Genomic DNA, 12,632 nt, shown 5'->3' with positions numbered 1-12,632 from the left:
TTTAACTTTGTAAAGTTCTTTATGGAAAAATTAAGTCAGCCTCTTTAGTTTACATTACTAAGCACTCTCTGGTTTGTATCCTTTTGTTACAGGATTTTGTAAAAGACCTGAAAAGGCTGTCCCGAGTATTTGTATCAGAGCATCAGATAGAAAAGCCCAGGACTAACCCTTGTGAGCTGACCAGACAATCTCTAGCTACTGTGACCACACAAAGTTAGCAGAGGTGGAGTGGACTCTGTGGACAGAAATTACTAATGAAGATGCAAATGGAATTTTCAGTGTTTCTGAAAGAACTGGGAGCTCTTTGCTGGGAGCATGCTGAAGAGAAGAGATCACTTTGTGCAGAACCTGCACTGGGCTTTCTGTCATGGGCATTTTGCCATGGTGACTCTGCTGAAGGATTTGCATCAGCACATGGATCTCCAAGTCAAAAGCCTTTTTTAAGCACCTTGATTGTATCTCAGAGCAGCTGTTCCTTGGACTCAGAGACACTTTTTGTATTTGTGCTGCAATAGGCTGTGACCAAACCCAGGAATCAACTCAAGTTACTCTGTGATCAGAGATGGTTTCTGGTTGGCTGTCCCTTAACTCAATGTGACTTCTCATGTTGTCCTTTAACAAAGCCTCTACAGTCAGGGGAAGGTGGAGGTGAACCTATATGACACAGAGATGTGCCTATATTTATTTTTCATTGTAAGCTCAGTGTGGAAGGTTTGATTTTAATTTTTTAAGACAAATTTTAAAAGTTAAACCATATTAAATAAATCCACTAGACCACTGATGGCATTATTCCTAAAGGATGTAGATGCTTAAGTGTTTTTCCATCTCTTGGAAACAGAACTTGTAATTTCCCAGGGCTTTAATAGAAATAAGGGATAAAATATCTGTTTATATTTTTTACTGAAGACAGTATTTTTAAGACACTTTTTATAGTTGTGAACATAAATGGCATCTTGCTGCTATTCACTGGTTTTTTAATAATTTTTCTTGCCTTGAATCTGAGTTTTACCAATCAGGAAGTGCTGCAGCAAGAGAACTACAGCCTGGAAGAGCAGACAAAGTAGTGAAGAAGCACTGTGATGTTCCCTGGAGAATGGGTTTTGAAAGGGGCCTGTTTCTTGGAGGACAGTGGGCATTTTCTGCCCTTACAGACAGGTTGTCACCAAGAGCATGACCTCCTGTTCACTCCCTTCTCCCCAAGTATTTCCTTGAACTGAGGTTTGGGGCAGGGACTGCTGGTGAGTAGCAGAATATGTTTAGGTGCTCATCAGCTGTCTCATGGGATTGCCTGCCTCTGCCCCAAAGCAGTGAGGACATTATTTCCTCTTGTCTGTGGGTGTCCTAATAGTGTAGATTTTTCCAGAAAGCAAGTTCTGTATTATATAAAAACAGCCTCTGGACAAGGTAAAGCCCAGGGCTCTTTAGCTTGCTAATTAACTAACCTCCTCCCTTTATAAGGTGAGAAAAGGTAACATCTTGGAGTTAGTGATTCAAGAAAAACTGCAGACAGGACTACTACTACATTAGGTAGTACTGCTACAGAACTACTAGGGTTCATAAGGTAGAACTGTGGCTTCTGTTAAAATATGTGATACAGAAAGAGAAATCATAGAGACACATTAGTGTCTGAACTACATTGTAATTTTTCGTGTCTTGTTTACTAAGCACTGAATTGAAAAATTTGGCAGGTTCCACCTGCATTCCTCTTTTTAGGGGCTTTCTGATAATGAATGAATGAAAGAGTCCCCAAAAGTAGGCATGCTGCAATACAAATGGAACAACTCTATACAGATTGAAGAACAAGTACACCATATCATGCCATACCTGCTCCCTGAGGTTGAGTATTAGGCCATGTTTTGCTGCAGATCTCATTGGAAATTGTTGTCATAATAAACATTATTAAATGTCTTGTCTTGTGTTGAAGCTGTCAGTATAGAACCTCTTCATACTAGGCTAAAGAACAAAAGGGGTACCTTGCCACAAAGCATGAGGCTGAGAAAGTGCAGTACAGAGCTCCTGTCGAGCTTCTGGTGAAATAGAAATCTACTTTGTTGGGTAAGGGAGGGCAGGGTGGTGGAAGGGGAAGAAGCTGGAATCCATAAGAGTTTTTGAAAAAAGGTGCTCCTGGTTCTGGCATGGATTTTATTTAGGTATTGTAAAAGTGTTTGCATAGTTATCATGGCCACAGGTGTTATTATGAACTCAGTGTACTGGAATTATCCTTCTCTAATACAACATGTTTGGAAGTTTTTCTTTAAAAGGTGACCAAGCCCCAGGAGCAGTTTCCAGCATCCAGAGAACACAGTTGTGCCCTATGGGGCAGAAAACACTTTTGCAGTGGGACCCAGCAGGTAAGAAACACGTCTGTATCTGTGTTCTTATCACTTAATGCAGCAATGCTGCTTCTTGGGCATCCCAGGCACATTTACTTGTAAAACCAGACAACCCCTTTCTGCCAAAGCAGTCCTTGCTTTTGGGGACATCTGTGGAGCACAGGTTTCCTGCCTGTGGACACTGGGAAACCTGCAGCCCCCTGGGCTGGTGACCCTCTCAGACTGAGTCCCTCAGGCGTTGTCCCCCTGTCCTGGGCACTGCTGCTGGTGCCAGAGGTGCTGCAGGCAGGAGAGCAGGAGCTCACTGAAAGCCAGCTCTGAGTGTGGCCTTTCTTCTGTCAGTCTTTCCTAGTGTAAACTCACAGGTCTCAAAACAGAACTAGGATGTTACATTAACTTTTTTCTGAATGTGCTGGTCTGGGGACTTGTGTAACAGGACTGGAGAAGAAGCTCCACCCAACTGTCTGGTTTTTTGGTTTTTTTTTATATCCAAACAAAACCCCCTTTGCTTGGAGAAAGCACTGTCACAGAACCCATATTTAAGCAGGGACTGGCTTCTTGAGTCTTGTGCCAAAAGTTTGTATTCCATGCCCATTCCTCAGCAGGTAAGTAGGAGTCCTACATCTGTTATCACAAACTTGTGTCTGTGTTGTTTTTCTGTCCAGCATAGTTCCATAGATGGGTATCTTAGCTGGAGCAAAATAAGGTGGGGCACATTTTCTTGTGTAGAAAATACCATTTATTGTGGATATGAAAATAGCAACCTTGATTTAGGAGCAGAGATGCAACCCTAGGTGGTACAATACAATTGGTTTGATCATCTCCTGCTCAGCAGTAACTTACAGGAAATTGGTTTTTGCCTGTTGTAGATTACCAAATTTGATATCTGCTGGGCCTTTGTGTCTTCCTTCCAAACAAACCAATGCCATACATTAGCAAGTACCATAAAATGTTGTATTTGCAAAAAAAAAACCATTCATATAAATAGGCTTTTTAGTATCAATTGAAGATTGTATTAAAAAAAAGTTACATTAATTCAATACAGATAAAAATAAAACTTAGCTTTGATAGCTTATAAAAACGCTTCAAACCAAGCATATATAAATAACTTAATTTGTAAACGTAGAAAAAAAAATATTAAGTATATATAAAAATAAACATCTGATGCACTGTACAATAAGACACTATCCTTCATAGGCACTGGCATCATTGATCAACGGGAATCCCCCGAGATGTTTTTCCTACAAAAACTGCTTTATCACTAGTGCCGTGTCCGAAATAAAAGGGAAAAAAAGCAAAGCACTGAGCAAATCTGTAGTGGGTTGTATGAAGACCTCCCCTACCTCCTCTGGAAAGCTATGGAAGCAGCACTGGGGACAGAGCCAATATCCCATGCTGCTGCTTCTGCTGATTTTTTCCTGGGGCTTTACTGTACTGCCTTGTTTGCTTTTCCTTCTGAGTTTCCACTGAAGGGAAGACGTTGACATATTGCAAATCTGGAAATCTGTCATTTTGCTCACTTGCAGAAAACTCATTTTCCTTGAGGGGCTGTGTAAGAGGTGTGATGCTCAAAGTGAGCCATGCTGTGACTCAGGTATTTAGCAAAAGTCTGCGCCTCACCATAAAAAAAAAGAACACTAATATATTGGTGCTAAAATTGCAACCATGACTGTCCAAAGATGAAACAAAGCAAATTTGTAAGTGAAAGGTTTTGATTTCCTCCCTGATCTAGTTTGAGGAGGAAACCTTGGGTGGGTATGTATCAAAACTACTATTTTCTTAAGTATCAATTTAAAATAGCTATTGTCTTTTTACTTAAAACTCACTATATTAGTAACAGGAAGTAACACAGAAGCTGAGAGCCAAAATTTGATCTGTGCAAAGATAAAAGTACATCTTGACTCTTGAACTCAAAGGTGGGAAGTGGAGCTAACTTCACCGTGTGCTGGGAAAATGCACCTTGTACTGAAAGTAACTGTGTTAAAGTAGCAGGCACTGACTGCAGTAGGGTGGATGCTTGAGTACACATTTCTCACTTGACAAATTCAAAGTGCAAGAGCTTCTTGAACAATGTGGGCTTTTTTTAGCTAGTGAAAGCATAAGATAGCAGCTTTTATTGCTTAGATATATCTAAAGTGATTCTGTACTGTTGTGCTGAAGAATTGAATGAAGTTATTTGGATATTTGAGGTGGTTGTGGCTTTGTTTAAATCTAGAAATATGTGAACCAGCTAAGGACTGTGTTGAACCAACATGTAAAGCCTGACAGCAGGATTGTTGGACTAAGTGCTGCAGAAGTCCCATGAGGTCATTGAATGGGAAGAGTCTGTATTAGCTGCAGTGAGACAGCTGGTCACATTATGAACAAAGAAATGCAGTAAGACCAGCCTGTATTTTCAGCTCCTAATGCATTTGGGTGAAAGTTTAGAAGGGCTGATGGAAAAAGCCATTATGGAAAAATACTCCTATTGCAGGATTTAAATTCTGGAAACAAGCTGATTACTGAGTATTAATCTATCCATGACAGTGCCACTGTGTAGAAGGATTTGGTTTCTTAGTTTCAAAGCACCTGATTCTGCCTTACAGTAAAACTGTGTCCTGAGGTATGGTGGTGTCCACTGATGCTGCACAGTGTAGTGGCAATCTGAAACACACTGGCTGCAGGCAGTCAGCAAATACATGAAAAAATCTATCCAGGGTGTAGGATGACTAGTGAATATTGCACTGCTTTGACCTCCCTCTTCAGGGAAAGGGAACAAGCAGCCAGCTCAGATAAATGATCTATCTGCACAGTCAGGAATTCTGCATTTGGTACTTATCACTAGAAAGTGGTTTGCAGCTCTGCTCAAGAGCTTGTAAAAGGTCTCAAGCCATACACATACTGCTTCCAGCCTAAACTTACTTAAAGAAAGAAGTTGATCTCTGAAGCTGCTTGGAAACAGAAGTTAGGTAATACACTCTAAGATTCTGGCTATTGTAAAGCAAGGTGTCTGCCTCTGCTCTTTATAGAGTAGCACACCTTTCTTCTCTTCTATGGATATTTTCCACTGTTTCCAGAAGGAGAAGTTCCCAACTAAACTTGCTGTGTTTCTTATAAGCGGTGTAGGCTAAAGCAAATGATCCTTTTCTCTCACTATTCCATGTAGTCCAGCAGTAGCAGCCAGGCTCCTGAAGTCATGCTTGGTGGTGGCTGTCTCAGTAGCAGCATTTTCCATGGCCCTTGTGACACCTGTGTGTCCCTGTGAGCTGTCAGGGGCTCTGTGGTGGTGCTGCAGCACTAAGCAGAGAGCAGGTGAGCGAGCCGAGCAATCACCAGGGGCTGCCGCTTGGCCATGGAGCTCAGGAGCCTGGCAGGGATGGCTGGGGCACCAAGATCCACCTGCAGGGATTACAGCAAAGGCTGCACGTTGGCTTTGTTTGAAACACAACACTTCTCCAGTCTGGAGTAGCTCTGATGTAATGTATTAGGCACAAAAGTAGTTAACAGCCAAATACCATCATTACTGTGTGGTTTGTATCTTCCCAATACTCCACAGACTTCCAGGACTTTTTCTGATGTTGCTTCTAGCAGGTATGACCCCCATTGCTTTTGAGTTTGAGCTTGGATTAAAGTTTACTAGTTTGAGACATACAGTGTTACTGAAAATGTATATGCATACACTAAAGGACAGTATAAAATGCATATAAAAATTTTAAATGCATATATATATATATATATACTTCACCTATGTATTGTAAAATGCATGTGCTGATTAATGATATTTTTAAAAACATAGCCCTAAGTTTTAAATAGATGAGTTTAAATGACATTTATGTCTGCATAAGCATTTAAATAAATTTTACACATTAAGGCATGTTCTTTTGGACATTTTTAAACACTTAGTAGCCCTGTTTCAGAGCCTATTTTTCAAATTAGTCTAAAAATGGATGATAAGATTATAATTTTTTTATTCTTAATTGGAGTCCTAATCTTGACTTCTCTTTTGTATCTATTAAGTATGAAGAATTAATGACTTTGTTTAGAAAAAATGCACCAAGTATTTTCAGGGGTTTTGAAAATGGTATAACCCAAGGTGGACTTCCTGTGTCCACAGCAAGACAAAAATGCAAACAAGACTCCCCATGTTGGCTCACCACATGAGAACACAACATATAGTAAAATTGCTAATAAACTTTTACAGAAGAGCTTGATATCCAAGGAAACAGCCTTGAACACTGTAAAAGCTTGGGAACATGTGCTTAAATACAATCCTGCTAAGAGTCTCTGCATTGAGAAGTGTGAAAGAAGTGACTTTGTGGTCATGGAGCATAGCATAAGGATTAAGTGTTCTGCTGTGTAAGAGCTTTTTGCATTCACAGTTGGACATACAGAAAAATCCTTACCTGTGCCATGTAAATAACTCTGGTGATCTCTCTTCCATTCACTATGTCAGGTTCCAGTATCCAAGCACTTGGCAGAATCTCCCCTCTCACTGCTTCTTTACAAGGGTGAGGCATGGATGCATCATAGACAGACTGAATAGCCAGGACAGACAGGTTCTCCTGCACATGACAAGGTGTAAAGATGACAATTTGAAAAATTTTATGCATATAGCAACGTTTTCTTCTTTTGCCATGAGGCATATTTCTCACATTACTTATAAAAGTAGTATTTTTTCATGTTATCTATTAAACATGTTTTTGTCAAAATCCTTTGTGTTTGCAACACAATATACTGTGTGACACTTGTGTTACTGCCTGATGGGCCTTGGCTGGCAATTGTCATCCATGAGAGGGTTTTACACATAATTCACTTGAGTGATACTGGCATGGCTTTCCTTTCTGTGCACTGGTACTTCTGCAGATATGAAGACTGACTTCCTTCTCTCCTTTATCCTTGAACCAGAGTATCAGAACAGCTCCTCCTCTGTGCTGCAGACAGAATGTTTACTTTACCTCTTTGGCTTCTACAGTAATGCAGCAGAAATCCCGGGGCTGCTTTAGGTAACACAGGGAGGTGTCAGTCACTAAATATACTGGGGAAAAAAATAAGAAAGGGAAATTAGCCTTTGACAACTTCAATATGGCACAATTTTCCCCACCACTGTAGTATATGATTTAAAATGCTTTTTCAAGACACCTCAGGCTTCTTTTTACTTTCAAACCACTGTCTCTAGCTGCACTTCTCAGCAAGATGTGTTTAATATCAGCCTTGGAAAAATCAAAGTTGAAGCTCCCATATTAAATAATGAAATTGTTTATTTACACCTGAAGAAATTGAACAAGATGTCTTTTCTTCCTGGCTGCCTACATCCATAAGTGTTGGTGGCTGTCATCTGCCAGTGTGAGGATGCTCACCCAGGTGAATGTGGCTGGTCACCTTCTTGTGTATTCGAGCTGTATTGATAGAGCTGTCATAGAGGTGCCTTTTGCCAGGATCTCTCACCACTCCCCACACACAGGGAAGAGGTCTTTCTATCACTCCTGCTCCCAGAAATCCATGCCTTGTTGCTGAAGGGAAGACTTTGTAGTACACCTGCACCTCTTCTTCTGTACACTGGTACCTGTCAAAGGCAAACAAAAGGTACTTGCCCACAAGTGGACCAGGTACAGAGAAAGGCTCCCTTTACACACACCTGCCATGAACTTACTTCCACCCAGCTGCTGCTTGGCACGTGTAGAGGTTCCTCAGGTTGTGAGAGCATGCTGCCATTACCTTAGAAAACAATGACAAATGACACCAGCTTCACTCAAGAATTCCAGCTGACACCCCACACTCTCTTCTGCACCCCATGGCTGCAGCCTGGCTCATATTTACCCATCCTTAAAAATTTTTTAGTGTGTGTATCTGTACCTGACAAATAGGTAACTGATGTAGAACAAGACTTGTGCCCCCCATTTTTGCTACAACTTCCAGAAGGAATAAGTGAAAACTCTGGTTTTACTTACCTCAGTGGTAGCATTAGCCAAGATATGTTTGGACAAATCTTGGTATCCTTTTGTTGAGGAGGAATTGACAGAAATAGTTAATCCATGAGTGAACCTGCAGCTGGTGCCACTTGAAGGAAGAGGTGGCTGAATTCCGCTGGCTTCTGCAGGAAATAAAAAAGCCAGAGAAGGAATAAAGAAATTAAAATATAACCCCACCACTATTCTTAAATTGAAGGGACTTAAACTCTCCACTGGAGCCTCCAATCCATCTGATCCTAATGAAGGAGTGATAACATCCCTTGCCTAGACATTCTGTGTGTTGGTAATTACACTGTGGTTATATCTTGCAGTACTGAAATTTTAATGGTTATCTCCACATGTAAGAAAATAAAATTTTTAGCCTCTTGAGGCTAAAAATAAGAATTTACTTGCACAATTCAGTACTCATTGCAGATTTGGGCCCCACACTCCTTGCTTCCTTCTTTCATTCAAAATATCCTCATATTATCTCAAAAAGCTGTACTTTGATGTTACCACATCAAAAGACCAACTTCAGAGGAAGCAAATCACCATTTCATATTTAAATAAATTCTAAGAAAGCTCTGGCTACTCATTGGTGGTATTTTTCTGAAATCCTGTAAAGGTAGGGACATCCTTGCAAATTAGATTTTGATTTGCATAAATGACAAATCTCATTAGGCTTTGGGATACAACTCAAAAGAAGCAAATGTATGTTTTACTTACCAAACATTGAATCCTTATGCAGTTGCTCTAATGTAAAAAGCTGACTATTTCTAATGGCTGAGCGACCTCGAGTATCTCTTGAAACCAAAGTACTTCCAGAGGAAACCTGATTTAAGAAAGTAGAAGTGGGAGCATTCATTTGAAGTGGGGAAATATAAACTGTGTTGCATAGGCAGTGCAATATTAGTAGCAAATCTGCCTTACAAGGTTGGAAGCCTCTCTTTATCATGAGGTAACCCCTTTGCCTTTCCCCTAGTTATGAAATGATACTTTGACTTGGGAAATTTAGCAAGGCAAGTGTAAGGATGCATGGGTGCATACTTCAAAAGTGACTGCAGGAAAGTCCATTTTCACACATGGAAACTCAAGTCAATGCATGCATCCTTCAGGGAGGCAGCACACAGAGTATCAGATGTTATCACATTTATCACAAGGAAAAGCCTGTAGTTTCTAAGAAATTTGACAGATCTCTGATAGTTTTATGTTACATAGGCAGTAGTAGCTATCTGATTTTTTTAATGTATTAATTACAAAAACAACAAAAAAATAAGTGCCACTGTCCTTTGCAATTAAATTATGAAAAGTTCCCTCACCCCATGTCACCCATCTATGCAAACTTGTCCTGCTTCATAGCTGTGCTGGAATTCAAACAATCTCAAAAACCACCTCTGTTCCTACATTATGCCTCTGTGCTCACAGCATCAGGAGACACCAGTCTCACCCAGCAGTGGTTTCTCACCTGCCCCTCCTGGCTGCTGAAGTTACTTGCAGTGTATGTGGCAGTATTGCTGCTGTTGTAACCAGATGTTGGCCCAGAGGAGAGGCTGAGGCTGGAGTCTGTACATAAAGTGCTTGTACTTGCAAGAGTCTTCAGTCTTGCTTCTTCCTGTAACACAGTATTGCAAACAAGAAAAGCCCAAATAAACCACCCCAGCACTGAAAGTTGAAAGAGGATTCCAAAGAAACACAGTTTCTTTCAAGAAGTGTTGACACAAACGTGCCATACAGAAAGCATTAAATAAGCAGGTTTGTTTGAAAGCCTAAGGTTATATAAACCATTGAGTGAATGACCCTGTAAAACTTGGCAGGCTGGGAAAATGCAGCTATCTCTGTTTTCTTCACATGTAAGAATTCAGACTATCAAACTAATGCTAAGATGCTTTTAAAAGGAAGAAGTTTTATAAAAAGATGCCTTTTCAGTCCCATTTGTTGCTCTTTTTCTACTTCTCAAGCCCCTGACTAAACTTGCTGATCAAATACAGTTGTTAAAGACTGAAGATTTTACTTTACCAATGCAACTACTTAATGCTAGAAGACCAAATAAAAATTATGTACGAAGAAAATTGTGATAATTCAAGATTATACTTTCAATATAATGCTCACCTTCTGTAACTGAGAAAATATTTGTTCCCGTATCCTCCTTTTTTCTTGCTCTGCTCTCTCCCTAAGTTTGTCCCTAGCTCTTGCAATTTCAGTTTTGGTTTCCTCTCGTGCCCTCTGATAGTCTCGCAGCAACAGTTCGATGTCTGAAGGGTGCTGGACACTTCTTCTTTTTGGTTCTTGAACTCTGTAAAAATGAAGTGAGGGGAAACACACATAATTACTTGAAATACCATGAGAAAAATCATATTTCAATTTAGAACAGGAAAACCTGCCAGAAAAGCAATTAAAACCCACCTCATCAGCCTCCAAAAAGCTTCTCTTTGCTCACTAAAGGCTAAGTAGACATAAGCCTTGGAAAATTACTCAGACTGCAAGTCCAGTTTACTACTGAGATTACTACAGTTTCTAAATCAGATCTCCATATGATATAAGGTTATGGCTTTGGCATATCACATACATTGTGTTGGGAAAATAACTGTCTCCTCACCACAAAGGAAGCAATAGTCATTTAGGGAATATGCTGGGGAACAAGACACTGAAATTCTAAATAGTGAAGTGCAGCAGAGCTTTTCTGGTATTTAAAATGAAACAACTCTCTGGCTTTTAAGTTAGTGAAGGTCCTGGTTCCTGCCAGGACAGGGTTGGTTTTGCTGGGAGGGGGCATGGCCAAGACACAGAGGTTATTTTGTACCACTCACATCATTGCTGTGTGGGGGAAAGGTACTTTTCTGGGGAGAAGGGGTTCCTTCCAGCTGAGAGTGGCAGAGGGAGCCATCCCATATTGTCTATTGTCAGGAGGCTTTCAGTGTGAATAATTTCTTTTTTTACATCTTTTGTTATTAATGCTGTTGCTGTTACTGTTCTTTTTCTTATCTTACTGCTGTTTCCAGCAAATGTTCTTATCTCAACCCATAATCTTTACCTTTTGTACCACCAGTTGGAGGGGAAGGGGAAGCAGCACTAATTTTAGCAGGAGTACTGAATTAGAGAATACCATTCCTAAATCACAACAAGGAGTGAAGACAGATTGGTCACTAATCAGTCCAGACTGAATACTTGGCTATCCCCATCCATCATACACATGTAATAAATTAGGCACTTGTTATGGACTGAAAAAGGTTTTAATGAATGTTTTCTAAAATCAGGCATGTGTTTTTCCTGAAAGCATTTTCTATCCCAAAGGTTAATGCACCCACACTGAGAAGAATTCTGCCCCTGAAGCCTTGGATGTTAGTAAGAACCATTAAAGTGCACCCTTTGTGAACACTGTGAATGAACACCAGGCCTGAAGAGAGGATTCTAATGCCCTACCTGGTGTTTTCCACCACATCTCTCCTCAGCTTTTGCAGATATTCCCGGCGTCTGCTGGGGAGATCCAGATCCCTCTGACTTGCATCCAGAGTCTGGGACAGACTCAAATGCTTCTGGGGACTCAGGCTTCGGCTCCTTTGGTATCTCTGTAGCCTTTTTGCTCTTTCCTTCCTCAGAGTTTCAATAGTTCTCATGTGTCTGTCAGGAAAACGTGATTAGAGAGACAAAAATGCACCCTTCAAAGTTACATTTTCTGATTTTTTAAAGCACTCAAATATTAGGTAGATTTGTAATGTAAAATTTTTATAGGAATCGAATACCATCTAATACCCCTTTGTGTACATGCTGAGAGATGATGTAGAAATTTTAAAATGCTTGTCTGACAGCAGGAAATGTACAAGAGGGTTGTTATTACTGCTAGTAATGGCTGAGAGGCAAATTGAGAATGGAGGCTAATGTAGCTGCTTCACAATTTTTTGTTGCCACAGTTTCCCAAACTGAGTTCTACAATCATAAGAATCAAGTATCTTTTTTATTTTTCTTTTGTGTATTTATGGGAGGTTAAAAATTATTTTTGCTCATTCATACAGCAGCATTTATTCACAGAAGCATGAATGGAATATTTCCATAATTAGGATGCATCAATTATTTTTATATTACAATAAATCAATTAAATATATTCCCTCATCACTAGATACACATGATAACTCCTGTGGCTGCTAGGAATTTTAAGAGTGGGGTCATACTAGATTAGAATTACACCAAATCATTTTTCCCTGTTGGAGTAACCCCAAAATTTTGTCCAAAATGCATCGCTTAACAGTTTTTAAAATAAACCTGATAATGTATCTCTTCACATATACTTCACTCAGTGGGACTAAGTGATTAAGATCTCATTACTAAATGTTATGTAAGCTGCAGGAAGTGTGTTAAAAATGCTTAAAACAACAGT

At 40.0% G+C, this 12,632-nt stretch overlaps 2 protein-coding genes across 3 annotated transcripts in view; one reads left to right on the top strand and one right to left on the bottom strand.

Annotated features, from left to right (window-relative positions):
- The window catches only part of CDAN1 (codanin 1), a 35,054-nt gene extending 29,610 nt beyond the window's left edge, over nt 1–5,444 (top strand). For both annotated transcript variants that reach the window (XM_079308012.1, XM_079308011.1), the window contains exon 28: nt 93–5,444. In XM_079308012.1, the coding sequence (XP_079164138.1) occupies nt 93–218 (126 nt within the window). In that variant the 3' untranslated portion in view covers nt 219–5,444. The remainder of the gene's footprint in view (nt 1–92) is intronic.
- Nucleotides 5,445–5,574: 130 nt separating this feature from the next.
- STARD9 (StAR related lipid transfer domain containing 9) overlaps nt 5,575–12,632 on the bottom strand; it is an 89,281-nt gene continuing 82,223 nt past the window's right edge. The window contains 10 exon segments of the mRNA XM_079308002.1: nt 5,575–5,711; nt 6,716–6,874; nt 7,268–7,347; nt 7,670–7,875; nt 7,963–8,027; nt 8,261–8,403; nt 8,987–9,092; nt 9,726–9,872; nt 10,370–10,553; nt 11,681–11,878. Coding sequence (XP_079164128.1) covers nt 5,610–5,711; nt 6,716–6,874; nt 7,268–7,347; nt 7,670–7,875; nt 7,963–8,027; nt 8,261–8,403; nt 8,987–9,092; nt 9,726–9,872; nt 10,370–10,553; nt 11,681–11,878 — 1,390 coding nt within the window. The 3' untranslated portion in view covers nt 5,575–5,609.

The sequence above is a fragment of the Erithacus rubecula genome (genome assembly GCF_903797595.1).
Source record: "Erithacus rubecula genome assembly, chromosome: 6".
NCBI classification, from domain to species: domain Eukaryota; kingdom Metazoa; phylum Chordata; class Aves; order Passeriformes; family Muscicapidae; genus Erithacus; species Erithacus rubecula.
This window is presented reverse-complemented; position numbering and strand designations above follow the sequence as displayed.